This window comes from Olea europaea, chromosome 17, assembly GCF_002742605.1.
Source record: "Olea europaea var. sylvestris chromosome 17, O_europaea_v1, whole genome shotgun sequence".
In the NCBI taxonomy this organism is placed as follows: domain Eukaryota; kingdom Viridiplantae; phylum Streptophyta; class Magnoliopsida; order Lamiales; family Oleaceae; genus Olea; species Olea europaea.
The window spans coordinates 2,150,778-2,166,942 of record NC_036253.1 but is presented as its reverse complement, the minus strand read 5'-3'; the positions used below and the strand labels follow the sequence as shown (position 1 = coordinate 2,166,942).

The following is a 16,165-nucleotide window of genomic DNA, read 5'->3' as shown; positions in this document are numbered from 1 at the left end:
ATTATTGCTTGAAAATTATTTTTAGAAAGACAACTAAAATTTTTAAGCTAATTCTAACCAAGTATTTGTCTATAAATATTAACATTGTAAACTTATTTGTTACTATAATGTTTACTTTTTTATTTAATAATTTATACAATTTCTGAATTTCATAATATCGTATAATAATGTATTTATAGTTAAATGCATTCCATTTTGTTATTTACAGCATCGTACTATTACCAAAAATAAATAAATAAATAATGTCGGTGTATTAAAAATCCATAAAATAATTATTTTACATTAAAAAAGTTAATAATTTTTTTCCCAAACTTTTTACTTGATTATTCGATCTATATACGTGTTCAACTATAACTTTTTCAAAAATAATTAAAGTCAATAGTGATGATTTAATATATATATATATTTTATTTTATTTTTTATTTTTTTTTAATTTTATTTTTAATTAATTTATTTATTTATTATTTTTTTTTTTAATAACATTCAAGAGGCCACTTTAAAAATAATATGTGATATTATAGCAGACCAAAAAGTTAATTGTAAATTTGGATTCTTCACACTAGCTTGGCATGACCCCAATCAAGTGTCACCTGTTCTCTACCTGCTTTATAAGCATTTGAAACTCGACAGAAAGCATTGATCATATAATTCCATTCAGTGACTAAATAGAGACAATCCTTAAAATACAAAAACAGGCGTGCAAGTCTTCGAATGTTATTCTCGGCTATCTGGGACTACCTTCTCTACTACAGCATCTGCTGGTGCAGATCAGCAGCTTGTTGGGCTAATTCTACCACCATAGCCTCATCGAAGAATTTGTTAATACTTACGTCTTCAGACATACCCTGACAAAAAAACCAATTCAACAACACAAAAGTTAGCGATGACCAAATGATGTGTTTGCTCAAACCATTGGAGCCCTCCAGCTAGGGATCATGCCCGAAAGTTAACACTCTTAAACTCAAAATAAAAAAAAATATATATATATATATACATATATATATGTGTGTGTGTGTGTGTGTGTGTGTGTGTGTGTGTGTGTGTGTGAAACTGACTAAGAGTCCATTTGGCATGACTTTTACTTCCGGTAGAGAGTACTTGGAGGAAACTACCTTAATTTTTGTTTGAAAACTAATTTTTAAAAAAACTCCCTATATAGAAAGTGCTTAAAGCCCTTTTTAACTAGAAGCAACACTTGAGTTCAAAAGCTCCTTCTGACTTTTCAAAAGTTATGCCAAACGGCTCTAATACTCTTCAACAGAAAGTTAGAACAAAAAATGCCACTACAGGTCAAAAAGAAATGATTGGCGGAATTATGACCCTTCACTCAATTCATAAAAGAGCATAATAGCACAATCACGTATTAAATTAGAGACAAACAAAAATAAGAAGCCAATAATGTGGACAGCAAAAATAAAATTATCTTAACATTATGAGCAGAGTGGATAGAGACAAGATTATACCTTACGACGCCTTGTCTTGACCATAAATTCTCGAGCCAAATGTTGGATTGGTGCTGGCTCCAGTGGTCGTAATACAATGCTCTTATCGAGGGGATCTCCAGGGACAATTGCCCAGTGATCAAATACAGAGAGACAAAATGCCTGGCCCTGGGTATGATACCTCAGGTCTGTCTCAAAACCAAATGATTCAATGACTGGTAAAAAGGCCTGAAATTCATGCATAAAAACAGAGATCATTAAATAATTTCTGAAGCAATACATATTCAAGCAAATATCTAGTGGAAAAAAGGATGTAAATTCACAGAGAAGTCACTGTATGAACTGAATTAGGGCAATCAAACCTTAACAATGTAGGCCGGGGTCCCTGGTTGTGGAACATCTGCAGTTACATGCCCACGCCTGCGTGATAAGACTGTGTATATGGCAGAGACACAATCTATTGGTGTTTGAATCTGAAATATCAAATCACCAAGTCCAAATGTAACTTAAACTTGATGGAGAAAGCACTAGTATTGTGCTGTTGCAAATTTTAACCTCAAAACCTCTCTCACTGTACAGGATGTTAAGTTCTAAAATCGACATGGCAATCAATTGCAAAGAAACGTCAATCATCGAAAGAAACATAAAGGTGGACCCATCATTACAAGCAATAAAAAATTAGTTAAACCAAAATTGCATGGGAAATGCAATAAATCCTCGAATAGTTTCTAGATGAAATGTGCAACATATTATCCTGTGGAAAACGATTACCTCAACATAGTACACTGGTTCCATCAGCCGAGGAGTTGCCATGAGAAAAGCTGAATAAGCCACACGGCGGGCTGTTGGAATGATCTGCCCAGTTCCACGATTCAATGGCTCAGGTGCAATCTTTGCATCGACTATTTTGAACTTTACATTTCTAATTGGCTCATCACAGAGAGGTCCTTCTCGAGCTCCCCACTGGAATCTGTCCACAGTATATTACTCATTGCTGGAGGCAGAAATCAATCATGAAGCAAACCAGAATTCATAGATTACATTACCCCTGAACAATTGAATCTTTGACGGCATTCAGCAAGCTCTTATCAACTTCGCTTGAGAGAGTGTCATCTAATAGAATATTAGGTCCCTAAAAATATGTGTGTGTCAATATTGAACAGAAAGATTAATCTTGACAAGTGAAATCAAATACCTAAAATGAAGGGAAAAACAAAGGAATCGAAGCCATTCGTACTAAAGATGTTATTTGAAGACTAAAACCTTAAATAACATATAAACAATATAGGTAAAGCCAGCAATCACATCACCTGCTTATCGGGCCCAAATGCCCAAATGGACCTTGCAGCAAGCAGATCCCAGTCATATTTTGTCTGGAAAAAGTCCCCAAGTTTTTTCCGAGGCCAGTCAATGCTTACCACACCATTCTCAATGTCTTCAGCGAGTCCTCTCTCCAGTGGCTCAGCAATCTAGAGTAATTCACATTAAATAATCAGAAAATCTAAATTAAACTGTACATTCTCACTGTTACAAAATCAACGGTACATCATATAACTTTCTTACCATGGTAATCTTATTCTTCTTGTTAGGCGTTTCAGCAAAACATTTCATAGAAGAGGACTCAACCACCGTTTCACAGAATGATACAACAGGGTCTGCAACCTATATTGATCAATATAGAAGTGCAAAGCAAAAGGAAAAGCATTTAGAAGAGATCAAAATGAGATGGCAAATGTCCAGTTTAAAATACACAAAACAAATTTTTTTGGGGGAAAAAAACAAATTGTGTGAATGTTCACTTTAAATTACAATGCAAATGATAAAAACTCCAAATACCTTTACTTCTACTTCTGAGTAAAGCTCCCTAAGATCCTTCATTATGGAATCCAGGTACAGTTCTCCAGTACCTAAAATGGTATGCTCTCCTGATTCTTCGACCTTTGTAATTGCTAAAGGATAGCTCTTACTGATCTTCCTAAGACCCTCCACCATTTTTGGCAACTCACTTGGATTTAAAGGCTCGGTAGCTGTTTTCACCACAGGGAGAGTGTTGAATTGAAGGGGTCGGAATATGTACACATCCTCATCATACTCCATATTACAAAGTGTAGCTGTTTTCATAATTGAAGCATCTACACCTTCAATGAGAACCCAAGAACCAGGAGGGGCTCTGCTTACAGGTATCCTATAACGAGCTTGATAAACCCATAGTTTTGTAACTTCTTTCATGGTCATGTCCTCCTCATCATCTGGAGAATAGCCTTCTCCCAAAACCTTTACAGTCTGACCTGTCATAATTTCACCACTGTACACCCTACCAAAAGCATCAAAAACACTGCAATCAGATTTAGGATACAGTTTGGTCACGTTAACCATTAGAGGACCAGAAGGATCACAATCTTCCATAGCCTGGTAAATTGTGGAATCCTTAGGCCCAGTATATATATGCTCAATCTTCCGTGCTGCTGCTGCTTTAGCAGATGGAATGTGTTGAACTAGCATGTCAGTGAAACCTGTGGCAGTCCCAAAAACTGAACTACATGCCAACCTAAGCAGAGGCCTAACATTTAACCGATAAGCTGCATTGCTGAGAGTCACTCCAAGTTCTGAAAGAGTTGCCTCCACACTCTTCTTATGTTCTCCAATCACTTGGCTGTAGATTTTATAAAGAGGTTCGAGCACAAACTGGACAAAAGATCTTTCTACTCCAGTTGCAGGTGGTTTCTTCTTGAAACTTCTGGTATCAGGATCAAAGTAATAATCACCCCAAAGACGAGAAGCAAACTTATTAGCATCAAAAGGAATGCCATGGAGTTTGACATATAGTTTCGCAAATGACTGCAGTGTGAAAGACCATCCTGCACTGGCACTCGCAAAACAAACATTTCCAAGAACTGGATCAACAACTTGGACCTTTCCAGCAGTTGAAGAGGAAGCAGTTATGTGGTTATTGATAACTTCGATAGTGTGCCTTATCTTATGGTAAGCATCCTTTGGGGGCAATTTCAGTTCAGTTATCAACCTGTCAACCTGCTTATAAAATATTAAATGAGTATACATTAAAGAGACAAGATCCCTGAATGCAATTATTTTCACATGGAAAGCTCCATGAGCATCAAAAACATTGGGTGAATTAAAAAATTACCTTGTTAATCACAACAACTATTGGAAGGCGCTCTTGAATTGCATGGCGAATAGCCCTCTCTGTGTTTACCTGTGGAAGCAGAAAATTTATTAACATCAACCATCCACCTGCATTTATCATGAAACTACAGGTGGCACTTGTAAAGCATTAACAAACTGTTAAAAAACAATTGATATGTGAAACATCAAACAGACGTAGCATATCAGCTAATAGGCACTGTGCAGTGCCTGACATGAACGAAACCAGCTTTCAAGGAGGACAAGATGGTTTGGACTGACCTTTCCCAATTTACTCCCCAGCAATGGAGCAGAAATATATCAAGGAAAAGTTTAAGCCAAATTAAACAAAGTGTACTTCTTGTTATCACTTTGGATCCAGAAAGATAAAGGTCAGCTATAACTTCAGTTTTTATGGTTTAAGTAGGCGAAATGATTAAAAAAAAATTCATTCAATTGTGTAGCTGTCACTGTGTTGTCAAAGGTGGCAAGATCTTAAAGCTCACGAATTTGGATGTCATTTTCTATAATACTCCCCTGTAAACAAATTGTTGTGATAGTTTGCAAAAAGCTATCAACACCATAAAGGTTGAGACGGGTGAAATGAATAAACAATAAGAAGGCAATTGCTTGGAAGCACCAAAGTAAAGAGAATATGGGCAGAAGTCTTCTTTCAAGAAGTTCATCAACTTCTTCAACTTGTAACACAAACTAGTCCTAGAATATTTTTTCATCTTTCATTTTCAACTCCTTGTTCTATCTTTTCACGACAGCTAAGATGATTATGGAGGGTAGTGAAATAAGGCAAGGGTTTTATTAGAGTTTTGGTGTGTATTTGAAGATATAGCAGAATGACACGAGAAAGAGAACGAAAAGAAGAATAATGAGTTGAACAGAGGTCTACTTGGTCAAGTAAGCATTTTATAACAAGGTGGTATACTTGTAATTGTACACTTCTTTAAGAAAAAGGCCCTTTGGCAAAAATTTCGAAGTAATGCCCCTTTTTAAAAAGATTTGCTTACATAATAGTAGCCATAGGTAGCAAAATACAATTTACAGCAAGATAAGGCTAATAGAACACATGATTTGACACAAGACGACACACGGAATGTGCTAAATAAGAAGTCTTAGTAGTAGCATTCCTGTTGTTCTCACTACATAAAAACTAAGGTTAAAATACTCCCCTTGCAAGAAATTGTAAAATAGTACAGTTTTATGAATAACTTAATAGTTGAGATGGCTGCAAAAGCATGCTGGAGGGTGGCACAATTGAGCCCCTGTTTGTCATCCTTTAACAAATTAAATTGTTTACTATAGTAACATTTTTTACCATACGTTCACATAATAAAATATTCTACACACAAACCAATAAAGTTTCTTTAAATTTCGACCACACATTTTTCAAAAAATACTATTCAAAACTTTAGATTTTCTCCCATAATGGGAGACAAGCAGGCTCTCAATTGACTACAACATACAGCTAATAGAGTACATGATTTGACACAAGACTACAGATAATCTTGCTAAATGTGAAGTCATAGTAGTAGGCGCAGCATTTCCACAAGTACGCACAGTTCTCACAACACAAAAACCAAGGCATGCAGATAAATAAACTGAATTAAATCTTACCATTACTCCTTCTGCAGCATCCACAATTAACACTGCACCATCAGCAAGCCTAAGAGCAGCAGTCATTTCATCTGAAAAGTTAACATGACCAGGAGTATCCATGATGTTGCAAAGGTAAGATTTTGAACAACTATCCTCGAGAACGAGCGACATAGGAACTGCCTTAATAGATATCTTCCTCTCCTGCTCATCTATCCTTGTATCCGTGTACCGCATATGCTTCTCACTATCCTGATCAAAAGTCGAAATATGATGTGTCTGCTCCACCAACATGTCCATAAATACTGTCTTTCCATGATGTAAGTGGCCCACCAAAGCAACATTTCGAACCAGTGTTGGATTTGACATGAGACCCAAAAGGAACTGTGTTGATACATAGGTTGATGAGTCCTTAACCCCTAACTCAAACTTTAGATTCTTGACAGGTTTAATGATGGGTTGCTCCAACGGCTGCTCATCTTCATCCATGACTAACGTCTCAACTTCCTCACCATAAACCTCCTCAGCAGTTGGGTAGTACTTCTTGTCCTCAGCGAGGACGATTTGATTATCCATATCAACATCATCAGTAGTTGTCAGCCAACCATTCGGTTTCCCAGGAGTGTGCTCATCATCAGACATGGGCCTCGCATCATCAGCTCTTTCCTCAAGTTCCTCATCTTCCTCCTCCCTATCACTCTCCTGGTCAGACTCGATTTCTGGTCCAATGTAGTTACCAAACTCATCATATAAACTCTCGTCCATGGACCCACAAAATCTGCCATCAAGTAATGTTTATTGAGAATGGGTTACAAAATCTACAAGTTAGTGATATATCAAATACAGCCCAAGCAACAGCGTCAATTAATTATTTTAGCAAAAATGAGAAATCCCTCGTCTTGCAACATAAAATTATTGCTTTCAGAAACCTAAACAGCTCATGCTTAAGCTTGAGATTTTTTCGGACAAGGGAAGAAAATCAGAATGGATAAGAGACTCGCTGAAGTAACAATATGGATTCATTCTAATAACCCCCCGTTTAAATTTCTTGTTCAAATAACAAAAATTTCTCATAAAGTATGACAAAAAGGATTCACAATTTTAAGCCAATATATACATATATTACACACATAAATAAATCATATAAAGCAGTAAGGCCACAAACAAATTTATATTGTATTATTGCATTAAAAACTAAAGTCTTCAGCTTTATCAAGCTGTCAAAGTACACTACTATAAACAACGGAACTAAAATTTTAATTTAGTTAGAGTGGGTTAAAATTACTTCGAAATGACAAGTAAATTGCATTTCAACTCCAGATGCAGAACTTACTTTGAGACTAACCAGCATATATGTACTTAATTTAAGACATTTTTAGATAACGTCTGTTGTTTCTAAATTTTAAGATAAATAATTGCATACATCTCCAAATATTGAAAGGAAAAAAAAAACACTAAAGAATTTACATTCTCAAACAATTTAAATCAATATTGGCTATTGCACACCTTCTTTACTAAAATATTTAAGGTCCAAACACATATTGCAAAAAGAAAATGAAGAAATTATTTTTGTATAGTTAATTTGAAGGAACAATAATACGAATCAATAAATATAAGTAAACAACCGCACACAAAAATTTACACAATGAGCTTTACGTATAATAAGAATCTATTGCCCGAAGAGAGAAGAATCTACATTTATGTAGTGAGATGTGAGAACAGTGAACGAGATACAGAGCGGCGTCCAGAGTGTGCTTTGAGCTTAGGGGCTGCGTGAGGGCATGGAGGGAGAGGTTTTTCCACTATATTGTATAGTCTGGCGGTGGATTAGAAGCGATGAAGCGGACGGCGTCGTATTGACTTTGGCCAAATGTTTCAAAAATTTCACAAATGGTCACCAAAGTTCAACACAAATTTCGATTTAGTAACTGAAGATATATACCAGTTATATGGGTAGACCACGTCCCTCAAGTAATTGGGCCAAAATAGTGTATCCATTTGTAGATTCCAGCCCATTGGCCCAGCTTATCCTTCATGGGCCTAAGGGAGACACGGAAAACGCGTTTCCAAACGGGCCATGAAAGTTACCAGCTTCCTCTGCTAAGCGAATGGCTGGAGCTGATGATGAACACCGTTAACTTTTCTTGATTCAGTTTTGAAATCTTGTCTTATAAACCAAAAAGATACATAGTTGAGAATAGTGGGAAATGGATTACAGAAGAATTAAGGATCAGGTGCCTTTTCTTCTTCAAGTCGATTTTCTGCTCTGATTTAGTATCGTGTATCCATGTCACTTTTAATTTGTTGGAATGCAATAATTGCAACATAATTGATCGTTGTATTCTTGAATGCCTGTTTTATTGTATCTCTTATTTTGAAAAAGTTAAATTCATTGTCAATTATTTGTTCAAGTTTTTTTTTTTTTTTTCAATGGAAATTCTGCTTACTGTTTGCTGTTTTTGCTCTTTGAATACCCCTCTTATTTTTATTTTTAATTTTTTTCCTAAACCCTTGTTTTTATACATGCAAATCCATCTGAATTCTTGCTTGTTTTTGGTTCCTGAATGCCGATTCAAGAATAAAGAACATGATGCAGTTCATGATGATATCGAGACCTCAAGAGGGAAACCCCTTTCAGGTGCCATATTTCTGTCTATTCTTAAACCTGTTGCTGAGTCACATGAATCCCTGACTCCGTTTTTTTCCGAAGGCCTGCTTTTTTTTGGATCTCACACTGCTTTTCAATTACAGGATCAGCTAATAGTATGGTCATGTTGGGGGGCAACTCCAGTGTCCAGTCTAAGTGGAAGCGCAAGTATGAATGTCTTTCAATTCTATTACATGTCTAGAGCTATAATAATTGGAGGGGTAAGGGGAAGTATCTTCACCTTATTTCTATCTTTCCGCTGATGATCAAAATAGGTCAGCAGTAACACTTGCATTGACTGTTCTCACGAGTTCGCAAGCAATTCTCATTGTCTGGTCGAAGAGGGCTGGAAAGTATGAGTACAGTGTAACGACTGCAAATTTTTTGGTTAGTGGATGTCAATTTTAATTTTAATTAGCAATCTAATAATCATAGTGTCTTCATTGTACATCGTTTTATAGGTAGGTTCTGGAACATACCAATGATTTTCTTCTCTGTAATTAGGTAGAAGCTTTGAAATGTGCTCTATCACTTGCAGCCTTAACAAGAATATGGAGGAATGAAGGTGTTACTGAGGATAACAGGTCATTCTTTTTCTTCCCCTAGTTCCACATTTATCTATTATTAGGTAATAAATGGACTATAGATGCCTTGTATTTTGCACGTATATTTTTATTTTTAGTTGAAAAGGAGTTCTGGACAACATTTTTTCCCTTTTCTTCTATACGATACCTCTCGAGCACAAGAGAAGAAAGAGAAATTTTAGCAGAATCTAAAACTTGGAAGGTACTACCTCCATTACATAAGCAAGGATGAACAAAATCAAAAGCAAATGTAGTCAGTTCTGGACAAACATGGTCCTAATAAAAGTTGATATATTCTAGTGTTTGCAACAGCCATAATGCCATCTTCCAGATCTCAGTTGTGATTTTTCTTGACAACTTTGACAGACAGTTAACAATTTTGTGTATGTTAAAATTTTTGCATCGGACCCTTAGAACTTTTGAAATGTGATATCCACAATAACATCTTCTGTTAGATGGAATATTGCTTTTAATTGTTTGAACTTGTCTAACTTCTACAAGAGTTGCCATTTCATTGTTTTCAACTCCACATCTAACTGAATGATGTCCTTTGTTTCCCATTCTCAAACTCTTGTGCTTGCTATTAGGTTGAGTACTTCATGGGATGAAGTTAATGTTTACCCCATTCCTGCAGCTCTGTATCTCATCAAGAATCTACTTCAGGTAGGTTTTTGAGTCCTGAATATTCTGAATTCCTTTGGATTTTTATCTTGGTTGCAGTACTGTTTTCTGAATTTGTCTGTTTGTGGCAGTATTACATCTTTGCATATGTAGATGCCCCTGGATATCAAATATTGAAGAATTTAAACATTATCAGCACAGGCATTTTATACCGTATCATTCTTAAGAAACAGTAAGTCATTCCACAATTTAGAGGGATTTAATTTGAACTTCAAACAAAGAAAGGCTCCACATATAATTACTATATGCATTCAATGGATTTTAACTTGTACAAATGTGGAAATAGTTAGGTTGACACTTGTGGATGAGAAGGTGGTAAAGGAAGGATGACAAAGACTACATAACAAAAAAATGATTAAACATAATTGTATTTTTTTTTTTTTTCCAGGTTGAGCGAGATCCAATGGGCAGCTTTCATTTTGTTGTGTGCGGGATGCACCACAGCACAACTAAACTCTAAGTAAGAATGAGTGGTTGTGTAATAATCTTGTTGTCTCTCAGTGTAGTTTTAGAATTGTCATCATATTCTCATTTGTGAATCCTGACCATATATTTTTTTTCCTTGTACCTGCCGAATGACATTTTCTTCCCAGTTCCGACCGAGTTCTGCAAACTCCTTTTCAAGGTTGGGTGATGGCAATTGTGAGTTGCTGAACTGAAAATCTTATGGCACAATCTAATCTTGTGATAAGCCTATAATTACTCGTCGAAAAAAAGATCCCTTTTACTTGAGGATTTCTAGAAGTTGACACTTCAAATTACTCTTGAAATCAATTTTAGGTCATGGCCCTTCTGAGCGGTTTTGCTGGAGTCTACACTGAGGTAAATCTTTCCCTACTATCTTTGGAAGTATGATTTATACCGAAAAAAGGATAAAAAATAAAATTAAAATCAGTCAATAAAATTTCTCGGCCAATATTGTCCCATTCGATTCATCTTACTTTTAAGCTAACAAATACCTTTATTAGAATTCTTATCAAGATCTTTTTTATACTTCAATATTGTAAGGTGTCAAGATAAACTGGACCCAGCTTGAAGTGTTTTTGATAACTGATGTGTTTTCTGCTGTCTCTCTAGGCTATCATTAAAAAGCGACCTTCGAGGAATATTAATGTGCAGAACTTCTGGTTGTATGTATTTGGGATGGCTTTTAATGCTATAGCCATACTGGTTCAAGATTTTGATGCGGTCATGAACAAGTAAATTCATATTGCTTTGCTTTTGTTGTTTCTCTCATTTATGCTTGAGAGTGCTTTTTGCTTCACTTACTTATGTCAACAATACAAGAGGATTGATGACTTGTAATGAAATATTTTCACCCTACTTTTAACTTCTTAAGTGAGCAGACTCAGGGTGTGTTTGAGCCACATTATTTTGAAAGAATGTATTTTAGAATAGTAGATTGATGGAGAATGTGTGGTTAAAAAATGAAGAAATTTTTTTGGATTTGCATGTAATATTATTTTATTGAAAAATGTGTTGTTGAAATGATATCAAATCACTGTTTAAGAATATATTTTTTTGAAAGAATGCGGCTCAAACAGGGCCTCAATTTGTAATGTAATATTTTCATCAAATTGACAACATCAAGATTAGAGTTTGATATGCTAGATTCATGATTCTACAATTTTATACATGATATATAAGTTACTCTTTTGCTCCACAGGGGATTCTTCCATGGATATTCTTTGGTTACAGTTCTCATGATTTTGAATCATGCTCTGAGGTACTTATATCCTTTAATGTTGTCTTGGATTGACTTGCCTAAATGTTATAATATTGATAATCATCAGTTATGGGGCCAAAAATAAAATTATTACTCTTTGGATAAATCTAGGCTTGTCCTGGGAACCTCTAGTTTTCTCACACAAAAATAAAGAGTTCTAGTTTTAGAAATGAACTTCTATGTGATTTCGGCCTCTCCATGGAAAGGCTTGTGCATTTTTCTATTAATGTGTTCTCCTGAATTATTCATATTTTTGCTCATTTGTTTGTATTATTACTTTTTTATACGTGGTGTTATGTCTTTGGAGGTTAATTAGGATTAGTATAAACCTGCTGCTGTTTGGTGCGTTGAGCTAAACCCCTACATCAGTTAACGGTAAACGAGAAGGGCCTTAGTTCGCAGTTGAATGACTAGACTATGTACTGGGGATGATGAGCTGGACATAGACCTAACTTTGGGTGCAATTTTCTGATTTTCATCGTTATTTACATGCCTTACATAATTATTCCCTGAATTATGAAATATCTACAGTTAATTTTGTTTCTTTGAATTGAGTTATTGGTAACTGACCTAAGTTATATTGTGATGTTAACTACACGTGATTTCAGGTTGATTAACCCTTTTGTTTCTTCTATTACTATAATCTCCATATTAATATTTTCCTTGACAGTATGTGTTAATGGAAAACGTTTATGTATTCATATTTTTTTTTCTTAAAGAGATTTTTGTGAACTAATACACTTGATGTCAACGCAGTGGTATTGCAGTATCAATGGTCATGAAGTATGCTGACAACATTGTGAAGGTAAAGACTATTTATATTGTATCTGATGGAACTTGTGCATTTTTTCCAAGTATGCATCAGTTTATTAGCTTAGTCTTGGGTGTTGATTTGTACTCCTGCTGGGTGGACCATGGGCCAATTCTTATGGGGACAGATTTAGAGTATGTTTCGGAAGTGTTTATAAATACTTTTGGTAAAACCATTTTTTATCCACACATTTCATAGGACACACAAGTACTACTCACTTTTCTATTACTCGTTTTTATCTATTTATAAATACTTCTCAAACATACTATTAATATGCAATAAAAATTACCATGAAGTTGTCATACAGATCAAACGTCAAGGATGTGAATGAGATATTTTTAAATGCATGGTGTGGCTGCTGGGAAGTCAATACAGTACACGTGTTTGAAGAAATACATTAAAACCTACCAGTTATACAAATTTGTTAGGAAACCATAGATCCTTCTCATGTTGCCACCACAGCCGGAGGCACCTAGTCTTTATCTTTTCTTGCAGTACTCTTACATTGAACAAACCATGCAAGTAACAACCAGCTGCATGGAGCAAAAGTAATAGAATAAAACGTTTACAAAGTCTTACAATGTTTCTCGCCAAGTTCAGCTTCACCAAGCACTTGATGAAAGTTGTAGAGTTCCAGCTGAATGTGTTGAATGGAAGAAATAAGGAGAGAATTCCTAAACAGCTGATTGGTCCAGCCCATTGATTTCTTTCTTTCACCTATCTGCCCATTAGTGGTCTCAACTCCAGTAAACAATAAGACTGTAACAACAACAAAGTGTTGTATCGAATAAACTCAGGGTCGACAAACAGTAGAACTTGGACCAAAACGAAAATGAGAAAGAAAAAGCCGTATTAACATTGTCAAACAAGCATATTATTATTATTTTTTCAAAAAAAAAAGGCCTATTTCTGATGCGGAGTCCTGGTATGTTGATTTGCTGTATGCGGCCTTGAGCCAGCAGAAGTGGTTTAAAGAAATGTAATCAAAATGGACGATAAATTAGAAATGTTTATTATGGTTTGCATCACTATTGCAGGTGTATTCTACATCAGTTGCAATGCTGCTGACAGCAGTGTTATCTGTTTTCCTCTTTGGATTTCATTTATCCCTTGCCTTCTTTCTTGGTTCCACGTGAGTATTTATGCTTAAATTTCACTTCAGTCAACATTCGCACGCTAAGTCACGCATGCTTTTGGAACATGAATGAATGAATTCAAAATGTCTGACTAACGTAATTCTGCCTTCAGTGTTGTCTCCGTCGCAGTATATTTGCACTCCATTGGGAAGCTCCAGAGATAGTGAATCTTATAGTTTCAGCCATGTTTGAGTTGTCTTTGCAAATGCTGATGATTTTTCTTCTTTTTTTTTCTTTTTTTTTTTTCTTTTCATTATTTGTTTCTGTATCCTTCATCAATTTTACAGATAAAAATCTTGAGTTATGCTATACGTCCAGGGCCCATGTGGCCCTGGACATGGCCCTGGACAAGAAGTTTTTTCCAAAAATCTTATCCCGACGTTGGGTAGCGTATAACCTTGACGGTGTATTTTCCTTTTTATTGAAAATTCAGCAACGATGAAAAGGAAAATTCGTGGTTGAAGGAGATAATATGGTTGGCGGTAGAAGGTCAATGTTAAATGTATGTTTGGCAAATTTTTCTTTCTTTAGGCATTGTGCATTACTAGCCCTTGCAATTAACCTGATCATCTTGCTCAAATGGCAAATATTTTATTCCACGGCAGTTTCATCACTCCATTAGCTCCTGTCTAAACTTGACATCATAATTGTACTAGAACCTTAAAATGATACACGTGTCTTCCTAATTCCAAGATTTTGCAGCCACGATATCATCAGGTGGCGTGTTTGCCTAAGTTGGGATGGCAATTTTAGTCAAAAAAACTGTTAAAAGTGACTATTATTGAAGTTGAGCGATCTGATTGTTACTGGCCCAAAATAATTGAATGTGTAATCCCTAGTGAAAGGGAGAGAGAGATCTACAAATGCTAGTACAGCTTACAATATTACCACCTTCATAAATAGAAGTTGGACCAATCTATATAGCCTCCGCAGGTGATCGCAAGGTTGACATAATATACACACATGGGGGGTCGAGATTATTTTATTCATGGGAAATCCATATCGGTCATGTGAGGGTGCGGAAACGGCGCGGATTGTTTGGCTTTTTCCGTAGAAGTGTCAAAATGTGTAACTGTGACCCCGAGACAATATCAATTCACTGTGTTTAGAGTTCTCCAATGTGAACACAACATGTTGTGATGTTGACAGAATATGCCGTTAGCCCAAAATTTCGCTATACTTGAAAACACAATCTCAAAGCCTGCCCCTCAAGGAATTGTGCAACTTCCGGGTGCTTCACCTGAAACGAGAGAAGAAAAAAATTGATTATTTCATCGACTGATGACACATCGGAGGAAGAGTGGGAAATGAAGCTATATTAAGCTGCTGTTTGATAATAATTATTTGAAAAAAAAATAATGTTTTATTGTTTTGAATAATGACTTTGTGTAGGATATGTAATTAAAAAGTATGAAAAAAAATTTGAGTTTATATACAAAATATTTTATTGTGTGAATGTTTAGTTGAAAATAAATTTATAAAAAAATGTTTTCAAATAATAACCATCAAACATGGGCTAAATGATTACCATGCCAATGTTCAAGGAATCATATTTAAACCTTGTATGACATTCATTTTCTTTTTGTAAAATGAATCTTTGAATAGTAGATTTTTGAAGAATTTGTCGTTAAAAAAAATGGATTTACATGAATATTATTTTATTGTAAGAATGCATGCTTAAAAATGAGTATGAAAAAAGTTTTGAAATGATGACCGTCAATCAGGGGCTAGATTGAGCAACAAGGTTAGTCTCGATTCCACGGCCCTGCACAAAATTTGAAGAGCATAATTTGAAATTACGACAAAGTCTATTATCCTGTTACTTCTTGACATGGTTTCAACACGCCACAGAATCATTGATACAGACGTGATAGACAAAGAAAATTAATAACCATAGTTGGGATACTTGACACATCTGATTCTAAGTGTTACTAGATCTACACCATTTTTTATTTTTATTTTTTTGATATCCATGTATCCACCTTACAGTGATTAAATCCTGGAGTCTACATATTGGCTCCTCAAGCAGCAGACGGGTTAAACCGCAAGTTGTGCCCCTCTTGATTTCACATTGATTGGTTTTAAAGAACATAACATACCGATATTTGATCTGAATACCTTCATTTTTTGCCTTTGTTTCTAATCAACTTATAACTGCATTTGTGTTTAGTTGGATTTTGACAAAGAGGGGTGCCATAATCAATTAAACTAGCTAGATAGTTGAAACACGTGCCAAAAGTTTTGAGTTTGAGCGCAAAATATATTATTATGTAAATGTGTGATTGAAAATGAGTTTGAGAAAAAAATTGATTTAAGGGATGTCAAACATGGACTAAATCAGGTAACTAATTAGTCACGTGATTTCGTTAATTGATTTTATTTAATTTTG

At 35.3% G+C, this 16,165-nt stretch overlaps 2 protein-coding genes across 2 annotated transcripts; one reads left to right on the top strand and one right to left on the bottom strand.

Annotated features, from left to right (window-relative positions):
- Positions 1-495: 495 nt before the first annotated feature.
- LOC111366011 (110 kDa U5 small nuclear ribonucleoprotein component CLO) lies at positions 496-8,035 on the bottom strand. The gene is made up of 11 exons (XM_022986622.1): positions 7,888-8,035; positions 6,213-6,969; positions 4,588-4,656; positions 3,279-4,472; positions 3,006-3,104; positions 2,753-2,911; positions 2,489-2,574; positions 2,214-2,412; positions 1,805-1,915; positions 1,464-1,670; positions 496-845 (listed from the first exon to the last, which is right to left on the bottom strand). Exons 2-11 carry the CDS (start codon positions 6,954-6,956, stop codon positions 747-749), a joined length of 2,967 nt encoding a protein of 988 aa, XP_022842390.1. The 5' UTR covers positions 6,957-6,969; positions 7,888-8,035; the 3' UTR covers positions 496-746.
- Positions 8,036-8,240: 205 nt separating this feature from the next.
- LOC111366010 (CMP-sialic acid transporter 4-like) lies at positions 8,241-14,294 on the top strand. The gene is made up of 15 exons (XM_022986621.1): positions 8,241-8,425; positions 8,769-8,829; positions 8,943-9,006; positions 9,114-9,225; positions 9,343-9,422; positions 10,010-10,085; positions 10,175-10,275; positions 10,492-10,563; positions 10,697-10,745; positions 10,884-10,925; positions 11,181-11,302; positions 11,770-11,829; positions 12,586-12,634; positions 13,678-13,772; positions 13,889-14,294. The coding sequence occupies exons 1-15, from the start codon at positions 8,399-8,401 to the stop codon at positions 13,938-13,940; spliced, it is 1,062 nt and encodes a 353-aa protein (XP_022842389.1). The 5' UTR covers positions 8,241-8,398; the 3' UTR covers positions 13,941-14,294.
- Positions 14,295-16,165: the final 1,871 nt, after the last annotated feature.

Excerpts from the sequence above, each read along its gene's own strand:
- LOC111366011 (XM_022986622.1), bottom strand. The coding sequence starts at position 6,956 with ATGGACGAGAGTTTATATGATGAGTTTGGTAACTACATTGGACCAGAA. Across the intron at positions 2,912-3,005 it reads AGAAGAATAAGATTACCATG|ATTGCTGAGCCACTGGAGAG; the intron begins GTAAGAAAGTTA and ends GAATTACTCTAG. Across the intron at positions 2,413-2,488 it reads AAAGATTCAATTGTTCAGGG|ATTCCAGTGGGGAGCTCGAG; the intron begins GTAATGTAATCT and ends TACTGTGGACAG.
- LOC111366010 (XM_022986621.1), top strand. The coding sequence starts at position 8,399 with ATGGATTACAGAAGAATTAAGGATCAG. Across the intron at positions 9,226-9,342 it reads TAACGACTGCAAATTTTTTG|GTAGAAGCTTTGAAATGTGC; the intron begins GTTAGTGGATGT and ends CTCTGTAATTAG. Across the intron at positions 10,746-10,883 it reads AAGGTTGGGTGATGGCAATT|GTCATGGCCCTTCTGAGCGG; the intron begins GTGAGTTGCTGA and ends AATCAATTTTAG.